Source organism: Brachycentrus maculatus, unplaced genomic scaffold (assembly GCF_059751285.1).
Source record: "Brachycentrus maculatus isolate JH-2025_06_01 unplaced genomic scaffold, ASM5975128v1 h1tg000258l, whole genome shotgun sequence".
Taxonomy (NCBI): domain Eukaryota; kingdom Metazoa; phylum Arthropoda; class Insecta; order Trichoptera; family Brachycentridae; genus Brachycentrus; species Brachycentrus maculatus.
In genome coordinates this window covers 1,162,122-1,179,078 of record NW_028281009.1, presented here as the reverse complement: position 1 = coordinate 1,179,078, position 16,957 = coordinate 1,162,122, and the positions used below count along the sequence as shown (strand labels likewise).

The 16,957-nt window shown below is 31.7% G+C and overlaps 1 protein-coding gene across 1 annotated transcript; it reads left to right on the top strand.

Moving 5' to 3' along the window:
* The first annotated feature begins 1,075 nt into the window (after positions 1-1,075).
* On the top strand, positions 1,076-9,666 carry LOC148305952 (START domain-containing protein 10-like). The gene is made up of 4 exons (XM_088265780.1): positions 1,076-2,122; positions 5,742-5,874; positions 7,549-7,813; positions 9,281-9,666. The coding sequence occupies exons 1-4, from the start codon at positions 1,816-1,818 to the stop codon at positions 9,380-9,382; spliced, it is 807 nt and encodes a 268-aa protein (XP_088121906.1). The 5' UTR covers positions 1,076-1,815; the 3' UTR covers positions 9,383-9,666.
* The last annotated feature ends 7,291 nt before the right edge of the window (positions 9,667-16,957 follow it).

Below are 16,957 nucleotides of genomic sequence, written 5' to 3'. Positions count from 1 at the left end.
GTATCGGTAGATAAACAGCGTTTTTTTTCTGTAAATGTCTATAAAATATAAATGAAAATTTAATCTGGACTTTTTTTCTTCTTTTTTTAATGACATCATGAACATGATTTGATTATAATAGAATATAATCAACCAAAAATTAATTGAGCACTTTTTTGTTGTTTTGTTTTTACAAACAGGAATAATACGTAAAGGTAATATAAATATCAAAGGATACAAAACATTATCATCAATTAGCTAAAACAGATGGAAACACTGTGGGAAATATTTTGCTTGGGAGCGGCGATGAACTGTTGAAAGTGATTTACGGGGCGATTTTATATGATTTTAGTTGATAGCGATTTAGTCCCATCTTCTGGGCTAAGGAAATAAATTATATCTCTAGTGATATAATATTACCTTGTTCGTTTATAATAAGAATATAATTACATATCTATTTAAAATATTATATTTGAAACATGATATTTTGAAAACACTCTCTCCTCATCGTTTTAATCGTTATAATGCCACTAACATTGTTTTATAGTGGTATTACAGACTAACTTAATTTCTTTAAAAGTGGTATTATACAAAGCGAACGATAAATGATAAGGATAGTGTTAAATAACCATACCACAATGTTTACAATGCTTTTAATATACAAAATAAATGAATATGTTGTTTTAACTTCCTCGCGAATCGAACATGGGGCATTGTATGATATCTAAATGTGCTGACTGCTAAGTATATTACGAAAGCAGATAAATAAAAGCAATTAAATAACTTTTTACGTTTTACATAGTTCATTCTAATTTTGTTTCACTGTATTTTAGTCGACAAAGTATACACATAATACGTAATAATATCGAGTTTCACACAAAACTCGCGACCTTAATTGGACTTGCAGATTACGAATGTAGGTATATTTGTTTTCTTGTTTTTATTAATGTTTTTATTTTTCCTTTTCGAAAGTCGTGGTTGTTCAAAAAACAAGAGCGCCAAGCCAAATAGGGCGCATTAAAAAAGGAGTTGGAAAACGATAAATTCTCTTCGCCAATTATTTTTTGTTGGATTAGACCTTTTTTCAGTATTCGAAAGCTTGACCTTTGAGTCTTGAGTGCTGGAAAAAAATCGAAGGAGATGTGAAAGCACCAAGGAAGTAAAAACCGGTACCGATTCCGAGTTTTCTTTATTATGGTTTTTAACTTTTTTAAATTTCATTACCATTATATATTTTTCGATGGTTGGACTAGTATATAATCTTTGGTTGGACTCATTTCGAGGAAATATCAACAATTATTACTTGGTTTTTCCTGACAATGAATATTATGCGCATGCGCGCTTTTACGGGAAATGAAATATTTTTGACATAAGGATTATATTTTTCGTCGGTGTACATAGTGACCGATTTCTTCATGCATTATTAAGTTCAGAGAATATCGAAGACTCATTGGTTTTCGAGAAGGCTATCAAATAAACAGCGTTCACCGTTTGCGCAATTGAAAGTTAGCGGGCCACTACATTACGTTGATTGAAATTTATGATAAAAAATGCATTAAAAACAAAGAGAAAGAAAATCTGCGGACTGTAACCTGTTGCAATTTCAACTCCGATAAAGACGGTGTTCTGTAATGCTCTAGTATTCTGTTCCACCGCTTTTCATTATTGATTTTAGTCGTGTTTAACCGTAAACGAGCGCGATATACCGTATCTAATCTCGGGTAAAGCGGGCGCAGCCGAGGCGACGTTTCTCGGTGCCGATATTTGACAGTGAACGGAACGAATGATGACACGGTGGCACTCGGAGATATCGGCTGAGCTCTCTCGCGGCAGGTGATGGAGGTCGGCATCGTCAGGGTGGCGGAGGACGGCGACTTCTGCAAGCTCAAGACGCTGGTAGACAGCCACGAGGGCTGGAAGCTGGAGTACAACAAGCCGGACATCCAGGTGTTCACCAAAGCCACAGACGACAAGTGCAACTTCAAGCTGATCAAGATCATAGCAGTGCTCACCGAGGTGGACGCCATCACCGTGTACGATGTCCTGCATGATCCTGACTACCGCAAGGAGTGGGATACGCACATGATCAGCTCCGAGGATATCGGATTCCTGAATATCAACAATGATGTGGGATACTATGCCAGTAAGACTTTCTATTTACCTTCACTATCCCAACAGCTGTTATATTTTTTGTGCGTATTTTTAAGAAAATCACTATTTCATTTTTATATTTTTGATTAGAAATACATTTCAGTTCAGTTTGATAATTTTGAACAAATCAAGCTTATTATTGTGGGCACAAAAATGAAACCAAGGACTGTTTTTAATGGCACGGTATGAAAAAGAATTAGCCCTTCACAAATTCTTCCTGTGTAAACAAAATTATTGCAGGCATTTTTTTTTACTGGAATGCTAAATTATATTGTGCTTCCAATTATTTCTGTATAACATTTACTTACTAAGAATTTAATTGCAAACTAAATATAAGCGTATGCAAACTCCATTAGAGGGCAATCCTATGTTAAAAAATTATTACCTAGAAAAATTAGTAAACATTAATTTATCATTATATATTTTTAATGCATGAAATCCCTTTTCTGCTGTACGAGTTGTTATAACTATTTTATTTTGTCTAATATGCCTTTTATTGTCATTTAAAAAAAACCATTAGTAATCGCCTTGCACAGAGTGTATTTATTATTTATTAATTTAATCGACACAATTTTTTTACTTTATTGAAAAAAATATTAAAATACCGTATTATGTAGAGTAAAATATATCCTGTGTATTTAAAAAAATTAATAAAACATATCATGGACCCAATGCAGTGCAGCTGTCCAAACTAAAAACACAGTAAGAGACATTTTTTTGTCTTATGTTTTTTTTGCATTTTTGGACTAAGTAAAATCTACTTAGTCCAAAAATGCAAAAAAAATGTACTACAACAAAATGTCCCTTACTGTGTTTTGAGTTTGGACAGCCGAGTGCCCTATGCACCATAAGGTGCAGATAAGTTTTTTCATTGATCCACCATGCACCATCCGTATCTGTATGGTGCATAGTGCGCCACATCGGATCAACACCGTCTTTACTTGATTATCAATTTTAAGAAGCGAAGGTCCTCAATCCGCAGTTGTGATTTTTCAATATAGGAGCGAAATGTATTTAATAGGATCCAAATGACATACATGATGGAAAAACCGGTATTCGTACAACCTTGTGTAAGTTAAATATCTGGGATTTTGTAAGAGTCCTTTAGTCCCCCAAATTAACCAAATATGAAGGGTTAGAAGAAGAAGAGAATGTTTAAATTATCATCATCACATCAGCCCGTTGAGGTCCACTGCTGGACAAAGGCCTCCCCCTTCCGCCTCCACTCCTCCCGATCCTGCGCCGTCCCCATTCACTGTCTTCCAGCAAACTTCCTGATTTCGTCCACCCATCTCATCGGTGGACGTCCTTGAGGCCTCTGGTTCCTCGGTCTCCATACCAGAACACGTTTCGTCCATCTGTCGTCGGTCATTCTGGCTATGTGACCAACCCATTTCCACTTCAGCCAAGCAATTCGCTCTACCACGTCACAGATTTGTGTCTGGCGTCGGATCCAATCGTTCCTTTTTTTGTCTCTTAATGTTATTCCAAGCATAATTCGCTCCATGCACCTCTGTGCAACTTGCAACTTATGGGAGGATTGCTTGGTCAGAATCATTGTTTCCGCGCCATAGGTTAGGACGGGTAGAATGCATTGGTTTAACACTCGAGTCTTGAGTGAGTTGGGAATGGGGCTTTGGAATGTGGAATTAAGCTTTCCAAAAGCCACCCAAGAGAGATTTATTCTTCTATCCTCATCGCTGGTCTGGTTGTCTCTGCCGATTGTGATTTTGTGACCAAGATAAACATAGAATGTTTAAAGATCTATTTTAAAACTTTGATGCAACTGTTTTTACTGTCCACCTCCGTGGTGTAATGGCTTGCGTGTTTAGCTACCATGCTGGAGGTCCCTGGTTCGATTCCCAGGGGGGGGGGGTGAAAATAAATATCAGTGATTTTTACACTCTAATATTTATTTAATATTACCCTGGACTGGTCCCTGAAGCGCAGGAGCGATCCACCGTACCTTTGTGTAAGTAACAATCAAGATAACGTTGGGTCAATACCATGCAGTGCCCTATGCACCATTGGTTGTGGATAAGGGACAGAATTTTTTTTTTATTGTATGTTTGCGGAGATTTTTACTAAAAATATAGTTGACATTTGTAATTATAAATAAAAATGGTCAGTAAGCCAATTTTTATTTATTAACCAATTTAAATGATTACATTTTATCATTTAAATTGAATGAAATATACTATCCTTTTTTTTTAGAGCGGAAGCAGAGCTCTGTTATCAAAAATTCTGTGTATGTATTTAATTACTGGATTAAGTACTAGTTCCTACTTACTTCATCTGATTATATATTTTATCTTTTTTATTAATGGGAAAAGTAAATATAAAACTTATCGTTGTAATCAATTTAGTTATGGAGGGTTATTTGAGTACTTATTTAATATTGACTTGATTAAAGTGGTTATACCTAGATTAAAATGATGAATAATGAAACAATATTTAGTGAAAATGTCTAACGAATCGTATCAGATCTGCGTATCCATTGAAAACATAAGTTATTGGTAGATACTACATGTTAATCGTTATTTACAATGTCTTATATCTATTTAACCTTTATGTGATCGTATAATGTTAAAATGTCATAAGGTTAGTTAAGTGCCAATCAAAACTCGTCAGTTTTGGTTTCAATGTCTCAAGTTAGTCCTGCACTCACTATTATTTAGTTGTTCACTTATAGTTTTGAAATTAAATGTGAAACTAATATAAGAATGAGAGTTTCTATGAGTCAAAGGAATTTTAAAATCGCAGAAAAAGAGATACAAGAAAACTAGTCCAAACTCAATACAAAAAGTCATCTCTATGATGTGACTTACATAGTCTCTTTATAATTTGGCTCCATTCCATTACCCTTTTTTAATCTCATTTGAAATTATAATCTCTAAGTAAATATATTTGTTCGCCTCCGTAGGTCAGCACGCTCGGCTATCGTTCTGCAGGTCTCAGATTCGATTTGCGGGGGGGGGGGGTCAAATAAATATTAAGTGATCTTTTTAACTCTAATATTGATTTAATATCGCCCTGGACTGGTACCTGAAGCGGAAGGCTGATCGCCTATCCTTCTTGTGTTAATGATCAAGATAATACTGCGTTTATATAATGCATTGCCTTATGCCCCATTGGGGTGCGGATAAGGGTTTGAAGAAGAAGAAGAAGAAAATACCAAGCGCGCCTAACTCTAGATGTGATTTGGCAGTCAAATTTTAATTTAAGTTTGGTAAAAGCAGTCGAGTATATTTTTAAAATATACTTTATTTATTTCATAGATACATACATTTTTTTAAAAAAATTATTACTTTATGTATTATGGCTCTTTAGGCATAGCCTGTGTTGAGCCGAAATACTTACATGATAATACAATTTTTTTTATTTATTATTATTTTTTTATTTTTTTATTGTTAGATTATATACATAACATACAATAGATACAATAATAATTTACAGTATAAAGGTTTTACAATAAAATAATTACACCTGGACTTTAATTAATTCACTTTCTACCTTGTCCTTCCAACGAGAAGCAACCATAGACGGACACTGTTCTTAATGACATGATCACTACTGGAATTTTTAATTTTAAATAAAAATGACGCTTCTAGTGTCCTGCCCGTCACCATTGAAGAACCGAGATTTCGTCCTGCAGAGGTCCTGGCTAGACACCGGAACCGAACAGATGATCATCAACCACTCTGTCTACCACAAGAACTATCCGCCGAGGAAAGGATTCATCAGGTCAGTTTACTATTCGCAGTAAGCGTCTATATCTTGCATATAAATGTCTTTAATGCAATGTACAATGTACGGGGCTACTTGAACTTTGATGTGATACTTGAGCCCAGTATAAAAAAATTTAAATCTGTATATTTGGTCTACAATAATGAACGTATCGTGACAATAAGTGTCACCTGTCAGGGAAACAATGAATCATGTCGATACATTTATTATTGTTTGCAAAATACAGATCTAAATATTTTTTTTGTACTGGGCTCAAGTAACACATCATTGTTCAAGTAGCCCCGTTCTACGGTACTTCTTATATTATATGTTTTTAGCGAATTGTTTAGTATGTTAAATGAGTAATATTTTTACATTTTTACCACGTTATATATTTAAAAAAAAAGTATTATTGACCGCTATTTGATCTTCAATGCGCTATTGCAAGTGAAACAATAGAGACAAAATTTACATTACAGATGAAATTAAATTAAATTATCCGACTAAATAACATAAATCCGAATGATATCCATAATATTATAAAAGATTTTCACACTCTCAAAATATTGTGAATAAAAAACTGGTAAAAATATAAGAAATAAAAATTGAATTTCATGTTTTCAGGCATCTCCTAGGATGTAAGTAATTCTGGAAAAATCTTTTTCATAAAGGTACTGCTAATAAAAAAAATAAAAACGTACTAAACTCAACCAGAGATGGTGCCAAAAAAGCAGCATGTGCAAGAAGATGTCAATTGAAGCATTAATATAACTTCCGAAATTTGAGTAGTGTAGTGATTGCGTGTTAAGAGTTACCACTTAAACCAGCCTATGACAGATTGTAAGCCCTGTGAATACCCAGACTTCCATATTCTTCATCATCTACGTTAAGATATCAATGTAATCCATAAGTTTATAAACAAAAATCTAGCGACCAGCAACTAGCAAAAGGATACCAGATTGATTTTGGATTAATGTAAATAAATAATTATGTCTACAAATATTCAATATTTACAGCAAATATTACACTTGTGTAGTTATTTGAAATTGATATATCTATTATTTACCACATCCCTCGGATGACTTCACTACCGACCTTTACAGAAATCAATAACATGCGGGCTGACATTTCCATTACTAAGTGGGCGGGGTAATTGTTTTTTAATTATTAGTTGGGAATCTATATTTATTCAATTCTGAATGCTTTCAGTACAATATCACAGACATACAGAAATTAACAAACAATAAAATATTTTGAGTATTATTATTTTGTATTATTTTTTGTGAAGCTACAAATACACTTTTTTTAGATGGAAATTGCATTTATTATTTACCTTGCTTATTATATACAAGATTTAGAGATCATTAAGTGGATTTTGTTTCTTCTAACAAAGATGTTTTATTTTAATCTGTGTTGGGAACATGAAGGATAATCTAGTGTGGGCCAATCAGGAACTTCTCAGAATTTCCTTATTGCTGGGAGGAAACCACGTAAAAATCCCCAGGAGAAGGCGGACTGTTGATTGTCATCAACAGACCTTCTGTTCCACTAGAAGAGGGTTCTGCATTTTGTGTCCTAGCTTGGTTTATGGTACCAATGTCCTTCACTATTTTTATCATGTATGATACCACCTCTCTTTAAATATTGAGTGATTATCGTACAATGTATAAATGAAAATTATGTGTTTTTCAGAGCAATATCCCAAGTGACGGGATGGGTAGTGCGCGGGTCAGAGCGTGGCGCGCGCGTGGCATACGTGTCTCGCACGGACCCCCGCGGCCGTCTGCCCGCGTGGCTGGTGAATGCCGTCACTCGCGAGCTGGGACCCAAGATGGCTAAGAAGTTACACCAGGCGGCGCTTCGCTACCCCGAATGGAAGGCCAGCTCGCCCCGTCCGCACTGCATGCCTTGGAGGTTCCCCGACCAGATCCCGGGGGAGCGTATAAGCATTCTGGATGTAAGTTCATGTCTTCAGTTGAAATATTAGATTCTCCTTCTACAATTCATATGGGCCGAGTTGACAGTAGTGTTAACAAAAACATCAATTTGAAACTGGATAAAAATTAAACACTAATTTTGAGTCTACATATACTTGTTTATTAACGTCACATTTGTTTGGCATTCTAGAAACATTTTCAAAAGACGCTAATTTGATATTGTATTTGAAAGAAGGTGAAATAGTTATTAAGTCAATAAAAAAATGTATATGCCTGTAGATGCAAAATCAGTGTTTATTTTATAACTGCAAAATTAAATCTCACTGAACAAACTGCAAAATTAAATCCATCCTCTTGCTAGGTTTCAATTAGTCATAAAATTAAATCAATATATTCTTTCAATAATAATCAATAATTTCTTTCAAATATGCAATTACAAGTTTTTGATTTAGATTTTCATACTGTGAAAATCTAATTACAATTTTTAACAATTTTTAGTATATATTTAGATCAAAACAAACAGAAGTTTTGTTAAACTTGCATTCTTATGAAATTTAAAAAAAATACAAAATAAATTTAAAGAGATATAAAAACAATTTTTAAAATCATTCACTACATGAGGAGTAAATGTTCTAATATCATGTACTTTGTATGTGAGTAGTGACTTATGTTTACTAGCTTAATAAAGTAATTGGTGTTATCTTCTGTCAATAGTATAATAAGGAGTAAACAAGATTAAGCCGTACCTATTTGGTAACTAAATACTTAATGAAATTGTCCGCCTCCATAATGTAATGGTTGCGCTTTGAGCTACCATCCCGGATGCCCAGGGTTGGATTCCCAGGGAGTGTTGAGATAAATATTAATGATTTTTTACCGTAATATTTATTTTACTATCCCAGGCTGGTACTTGAACCACAGGGCTGATCACCTGGCCTTCATCTAAGTAACAATCGAGATAATGCTGCATTTGTATGATACCATCTGTATGATACCATCCTATGCACCATTGGGTGCAGATAAGGTTTAGAAGAAAAAAATATTCCTTTAGTAAGGACAGAAGTTGGAGTCTAGAAGTAATCTACACTCAAAGCAAGTGGGAATGATGAGTCTCTTCTTGCTTGCAATATTGCGAGTTCGTTGTCAGCTCAGAGTGTAAAACATTTATTCTCAATAAATCTCTGATTGTCTCCTACCAAAATGATTTCTTTTTTAATGTCAAATACATTTTACGGGACTGCCACCACTTAAGACCGGACATAAAATAATTTCATATTGAAAAGAATAATGTTTTAAACACTCTTCTTATCATTCATCGTTCACCTTGTGTAATATCACTTTTACACAAAGTGAATGATGAATGATACGGAGAGTGTTATATTACCATACCATAAAGTTAACAATGCTTTTAATATACATAATAGTAATGTTTTTTGCTGCAATTGTTGATTTATGATGATTTCTTATACACGAAAAATATGTTGTAGTGCATCGACACTGGCCAGAAGGGGTCAACGGAGACGCTACCCGATGAATCTTCACTCAAGCAATGCAAGAGAAGGAAATCTAGACTCTCAGACAGTGATTAATAACAATACTAAAGCTGCCTACTCACTACCACCACAAACAAGTAGCGTTCGGCAATTTCAACTAGCAGATATATGTATACTCTGCTCAGAATTTCTCCTTCAGTGAATGCGCTGCAAATACATTGGAGCAAAGCACATTAGTAGCTGTCCAATTACAACATGTTTGGAGAAGAGTATGTTGCGTGGAGCATCACATGTTCGCTCTTGAAGTGGGTAACTAGCATTATACATATAACTCGTTCTATAGTTTTAAGGATGCAACCAACTGTATTAAAAAAAAAAAATTATTTCATATATATATATATATATATATATATATATATATATATATATATATATATATATATATATATATATATATATAATATTTTTATATATATATATATATATATATATATATATATATATATATATATATATATATATATATATATATATATATATATATATATATATATATATATATATATATATATATATATATATATATATATATATATATATATATATATATATATATAAATATCTACTTGCTTCTCTGTTTGAAGTAAAGTAATCTATGCTCTTTTGTTTTCTGATTTATACTTTATTTACTGCGGAGAATGAAGCAACCATCATATCCTGTATTTTTCTTCAAATCAGTAAATCAATACTTATGCACTCACCTTAGGTTTTTTAGTAAGTACATACATATATGATAAATACAGGGTGAGGCATAATGTCAGGTGATTTTGAAACGACTGAACAGTAAAGTATTTAATGTTTTCCAAATGTATAAAGAAGCATCTAAGCAAGGGAGTATGTCGCCGTAAATTGTTTTTCGAAATTACACCCGAAATATTAATTTAAAAGCAAGCATCGTTTTTATTTAATTTTTGATTAAATATCTATAATGAAATATCTTTCGACTTAACACAAGTTTGTCATTAAATTTTGAACCACTTCTGGTCGGATTATTCTAAGAGTAAATTTTATTGGCAGAATGACCGAGTAGAAGGAAAAAAATTATTGCTTTTAAATAAATCTGTCATGAATTTTTTTTAAATGCTTGTGTTTCAATGGATCTTTCAAATATATATGGATATATTTTTTAATGTGACCACACACTTTTCACAAATGTATTTTAATATAGAGACAATAAATTTCGTCCAATATCTAAATACTTATTTTTTCAGTCATTTAAAAATCTTATACTATGCTCCACCTTGTAACATAAATGCATATATGTAATTTTTTTGACTACTTATAAATCGACTGATCTATTTAAATCCCTATTTGGAGTGCTTAGTGTGTGACATCACAATAATAATAAAGACGTTTCATCTTTTTTTTTTTATATGGATCAGTTTCATTAGAGATATTGAAATAATTCTAGAAAATAGTTTTAAAAATCCATTATAATTAGCTGTTGGATGGTGATTTCAAAAGTATAAACTTTTCACCCATATTCAATATAATTTTATTAATTATAGAATTTTTTATCAAACTGCATTAAACGTAAATGCTAATAATTTATAGTTTACCTTGATTACTAGACTTTCATTCCAACTGACTATTAAAAGTGAGTAAAAATGAATATGTATAGATGGAAATTTTGCATCAAATGTGACAACATTTTTCTAGTCTCATCATTTCCTCATGTTGAGATGAGTAGTTGACTTTTAGCTCTCCAGCGACAATGTATAAACTGCATATTCGTATATGAATCTTTACAACTCTGACATTACCGTCTATCGTGCCAAATATTATTTTCTCTCTCTTAATCTAAAACCTGAGGCGGACATCTTATCTATAAGTTAAGCGCAAGTTACGATGTCTTAATTTTATATGCCGATAAAGAAATTAGATCGTAAATACATTCATACTTGAATCGAGCTTACTTTTGAAATTGCTTCCATTCAATTATGTTATCTGTAGAAAATATATTTTTAAATTTTGTCACGTTACTTTGTGTCGTCCTACTGATGAAACTAAATATAATATTATCATGGTAGCTGGATGGAAGATTTTTTTACATATTATAACGGACAATCATCGTCACAATACAACACAATCATTTTATAATAACATTTTACTGTTGGTTTCGACAATTAATTATTAAGGTATTTGTGCACCCAATTATAAGGCATTAATATAAATAACCAGAAGCAGGGATAAACCATTGCCAAAAAATAGGTTTTACCGTGATATGCAGTGGTAACATTCGTGAGGTTCAGGGTTTTATTCCCGGGGGATTAAAAAATTTAGTGTTTTTCACTTTGGTACTGTTTTAAATTCAACCAGTCTGCCTCCATAGCGTAATGGTCAGCACGCTCAGCTTCCGTACAATTCCGAGGGGGGGGTCAGATAAATATAAGTGATTTTTTCACTCCATTATTTATTCAATATTACCCTGGACTGGTACCTGAAGCAGAAGGCTGATCGTCTTTCCTTCATGCGTTAATGATCAAGATAAAACTGCGTTTATATGATGCAGTGCTCTAGGCACCACCGGGTGCGGATAAGGGTTTGAAGAAGACTGTTTTAAATACCATGAACTGGTTCCTGAAATGCAGGACTGATCACCCTGCCTTTAAATAAGGATCAAATTAGCTCTGCATCTGTCAAATGTAGTGCTGTGTACAGTTGGATGTGAATAAGGTTTAGAAGAAAAACATATGATGTATAACCATTAAGTAAGGAAATTGAAAATTGCCTTATCTGGACATAATGCTGTCCATCTTAATTGAGTTGTCTGATAACTACATGATATATTTGTTCCTTAGTAGTAACTTTCTGTAAAATTGTAGAAAATGACCGTTTTTCCTACCGGTTGAATGGCAAGTTGCTTTGATTATTATTATTCCCAAATGAAATAATAATCAATTCCTTGGATGGTATTTACTGCATCTGATTGTACATGATCGTAGTTAAAATATTCCTTTAAAGGCACTATTAGACTTGCACATGGAAATTGATGAAAATTCAATTAAAAATTAATAATTAAGTGTCGGGTTGTGGTCCCGTGGTTAGTGTTGCGGACTCTTAAGTCAGAGTTTCTCATTTCGAACCCACTCTACCACAATTTGATACCTATTTCTAATAATGAGCCGCTTAGACTCACAGTAATAGTATGAAATTGAAATATTTGTGTGAATAATAGAAACACAAATATTTATTTAAAAAAAAACTTAAATCTTTCTATTAATTCATTCTATTTATTATGTATTTAGTCTATTTCAAACATAATCAAGTATGCCAATTAAGTTTCATTTTCAAAATGTTGTATCAGTGATTATGTTCATCAGCTGGATTGAAATATATACTTCACAAATGCAAATAACGCATTCTTTTGTATATTCTTTGGCAGTTCTATACCTTTTTAATATTAAATTACAAATGTTATCTATGGGTGTTGTTTGAAATAGGGATGCCGCATGCACAATGGTGTTTTACGTTGTCAATGTTGGTCATATTAATATTGTTTGTATTTAATGTATTATACTGCTTACCTCAAGAAGCACAAATGAAAATTATTGGCCTTATGAATGTATGTATCACTTTTATTGCCTTAAGCTCTTCTCAATAAAATGTATATAATTAGTTTAAGTGCAATTGTTATGGCTAGAATATAAATTTGGTATTATTCTCAGATAGACAACATTGTCCTCCTCTTTCTTCTTACTATTTTCCTGTCCCCGCAACGAATGCAGATTTTGTACTCCATTCAGTTCCCTGACTCTGATTGAAAATGAATAACTAACAAAAGCAATGGACTGTGTGGCCTTTTTATAGTGGCAATTTTTATTTCAAGATCTTTTTAAAATATAATTTATATTTGAAGCACTAACTTTGTGATTTTCCATTTTATAATTAAAATGTAACTTTGTTTTAAAATGACCATAAATCGTATTTTTTATGCCTTTTTTAATGAAGGTAGGATGAGGTTTCTTAAAGTATTTAGCTGTTGGTAATTTTAAGAAAAGTATAGAAAAATAAAAATTGGTTCTGTTTCCACACTTTTTGAAGTGTTTAAAATAACCTTTTTAATCTATTGACCAACATACTTTTATTATATGATATTTTCTAATCACTCTATACCATTTTGGTTGGATCTCTAACAACTGATTTGTACATTTATTTTCAAATGCCACTTGGGATTATTTTTTTCTTTTACCGAAATAGACTAAATATTCCATTACTTTTCATGAAAAAATAATAATGGCAATTCTAAATATTGAAGGTTGTCCATTGTGAATAAATACGGTGTCTTGTTAATCTATATTGTGATAATGTATAATAAACTATGCACTTTGAGTCATCAGATCCTAGTTCCTAGAAAAGCATTGTCTCTCCGGGTCTTTTCCTGTCCATCTTGTGAGATGTTTGCCGCATTACCATATACAATCATAAAACAAATATTGTATTTATGTAGCCTAAGTTTTTTTTTTACATGTATTAGTAATAATACAACCTCTTACCTATCAACCTTTTTTTTTATTGTATACACATTTTAAATTACTGATTTTTTATTCAATATTTGACTCAAAAGTATTTTTAATTTTATATCATATTATGTTAGATATCTAGTACGTAAATAAATTTATATTTTATATTTACCTCAAAAGTATTTTGTTCATACATAGGAATATGTTATTTTCTTTTATTCGAACTAATTAAAATTAACAAAATCAAGTGAATGATAGGATTTTTTTCAAATATTTTTCTTTGAATATAAAATAAAAACTTTGTGTATTTTTAACGGCTTTTTTAAATGTTTATTTTCATTAATTTTATATTTTTTATGATCAATTGTATTGATACATTATTTTTCTGATGAAGGTGCAGTACTGTTGGAACTAGAAAATAAACACATCAATAAAGTAGTTCTTTTTTATTTATATGTAAATTATATAAAATAGTGTTACTTAATGTAATATTCTGAATATAATATATTTAAAATGAAGCATTCTGGGAAAAAGTGGAGTAAGCTACGAGAACAAATAATCAAATAACTTATGTTTACATTTTTTAATTTAAAAATAATCAAATACTACATATTATAAAATATTACAAAATAAATCCACATATCTTTGTAAATTAAAAAATTCCACACTTTTTAACATGAGACCCTACAATTAGTAATAATGGATAGTAGTTTGTGTGGATCTGGATAGCTGGAGTATACCTTGACTGGACAGTTGGATATTCTGATACCAAATATTGGTAATGTTTGCAAAGATATATCTTTTACTCCTTGTAACACTGTTGACAGTAGATGTTCTTTAACCGCCCTACACATACGAATGTACGTGATACGCGCAGTTTTTCTTCACCATTCCGCGCTAACTCGTATGACCTACGCGCACGAGAAAAGTTATCTGTTCCAAAAATATTTGATGCGTACCGGATACACTGACGAATTTTGTCAGGTTTCATACCTGACAATATTTTGTGACAACAAACGTTGCGATTTTTTTGCTTGTTTATAAAAAAAAAAAACTAAAATAACCCGAAGATAGGGTGGTTAAAATAAAACTATCGATACAAACGGGAAGGTCCCAATTTCCAGTCCATTTGTTGACGTGTGGGATGCTCCACTTTTATACTCACCATCTCAAATAGACATTAAAGAAACTGTTTGAATTGTGATAGTCACATTCTAAATCGACATTGATCTTCCAAATATGTATATACACATGTAGAGTGCACATGTGTTACGCACAAAAAAAAAAAAATTGTTATGTAGGTTTGTTACTGTAATACATTTTTAATGAAGTTTCTGTCCAAAGAATTATGTCATAATTAAGAGTAATATCGATAAATACATTTTATGTAGAATTCAAACTAGCGTTTATGAATCTTGTCATGAATTAATTAAATAAAAAAACAATAAGTTGGTTTTTTCCGCATTTACTGTAATGTTGGTTGAGAATGAGTGTCGTAGTGTGAAATAAAGATTCGGGTGATATTTAAATGAAGACCTTGTGTCAAAAGAGATCTAGCTCCATAATACAAATAATATATTTTCATTTTAAAGATTTTTATAATGATTGTCTTTTTACAACATTTTGAGAGTGTCCAAATACTTGTTCACAAAATCTGGATTATCTCCATTTACAGGAGTTATTTTCATATTATTTTTTGACATCTCATCAAAGATGAAGAAGAATATGGAAGTCTGGGCATTTACGGGGCTTACGACCGTCATAGGCTGGTTTAAGTGATCACTTTACACACGTGTAACATTCACCAATTCTACCCATTATTGACAACCACACTACTCAAATTCTTGGAAGTTCTATATATATGAACCAATTTAGAAACCTTGTTCATGAATCACTAGAACTTCACTAGAGACCTATGACGGTCGTAAGCCCCGTAAATGCCCAGACTTCCATATTCTTCTTCATCTTTGATGAGATGTCAAAAAATAATTGTCTTTTTATTTTTAAATCATCTAGGGTCAGAAATATAGTCTTCATAAAAACAATATCACTTTGCGGGGGAAATATTAAGATATGTGTCACCTTAATTTGCCAAAGAACTTAATTAATACAATTAATAGATTCTTTTTTTTATTTTTAAATTCTCGATTGGGTATTTGGTAGTTTGTTTCACCACAGCACTTTTATAGCTAGTAAAACCTAATTGTTAATACAAAATACCATTTCTTTTTCATATTACATAATATAATTTAATTAACTTTGTTTCCCAAACAATTTTACATAATTACTTAAAATTAAAAATAAAATATCGATGGTATTGTAAGTGCTCAAACAAAAGGTACTATCTGGGTAATATATAATTTATTTTTGTTTTCTATGCATTATTGATTATTGAGTCAGTTCACTGTACACAATTTAATTGATTAATTGTTTTATAAATTTAATTAACAATCAAACAGGATTGAAATATTTACTTGCATTTAAGTAGTTCATTAAGTAATTTTATTGATAGGTTAACAACCAATCTGGGTAACATTGAACGGAACTGAAATATTTTATTTGGCAATTTTTATCTTCCTAATAACTGCTGCGGTGAACTGTTGTGACTCATATTTAGTCGAATGATCAATCAGAAGGTCGTCCTTCAGTGATAAAAAAAAGTACATATTTGGTTTATGTACAATTCATTAATTTAACACATTAACTACCAAAAGCCGGTTAGTCGGCTTTTTGCTGCCAAACTTAAACGACCAAACACCAATTAGTCGGTTTTTCTACCCTACGTACTGGAAACAATTCTAACGATTGCACAAATCACTATATTATACATCACAAATCACTATATATTTCAAATTTGAACTATTCATTTAAAAATAATATTTACTACGGACTACTACTACTATTATTTGTGAAAATTTTTAATTTTGAAGAGAATAGTTTTAACAAATACGAAATATTTCTATAATGAATCACAATACGACACGTTTTGCTCATAATTTCAAATTTACAAATTAAAAATAAAACAAAATAATCAAGCACTATTATTTGTAAAAATGTTACATTTTGAATAGAATATTTTTAATAAATACGAAATGTTTGTAGAATGAATCACAATAAGACACTCTTTGCTCATTCATAATTTCAACGC

Excerpts from the sequence above, each read along its gene's own strand:
- LOC148305952 (XM_088265780.1), top strand. The coding sequence starts at position 1,816 with ATGGAGGTCGGCATCGTCAGGGTGGCGGAGGACGGCGACTTCTGCAAG. Across the intron at positions 2,123-5,741 it reads TGATGTGGGATACTATGCCA|TGTCCTGCCCGTCACCATTG; the intron begins GTAAGACTTTCT and ends TGACGCTTCTAG. Across the intron at positions 7,814-9,280 it reads AGCGTATAAGCATTCTGGAT|TGCATCGACACTGGCCAGAA; the intron begins GTAAGTTCATGT and ends AATATGTTGTAG.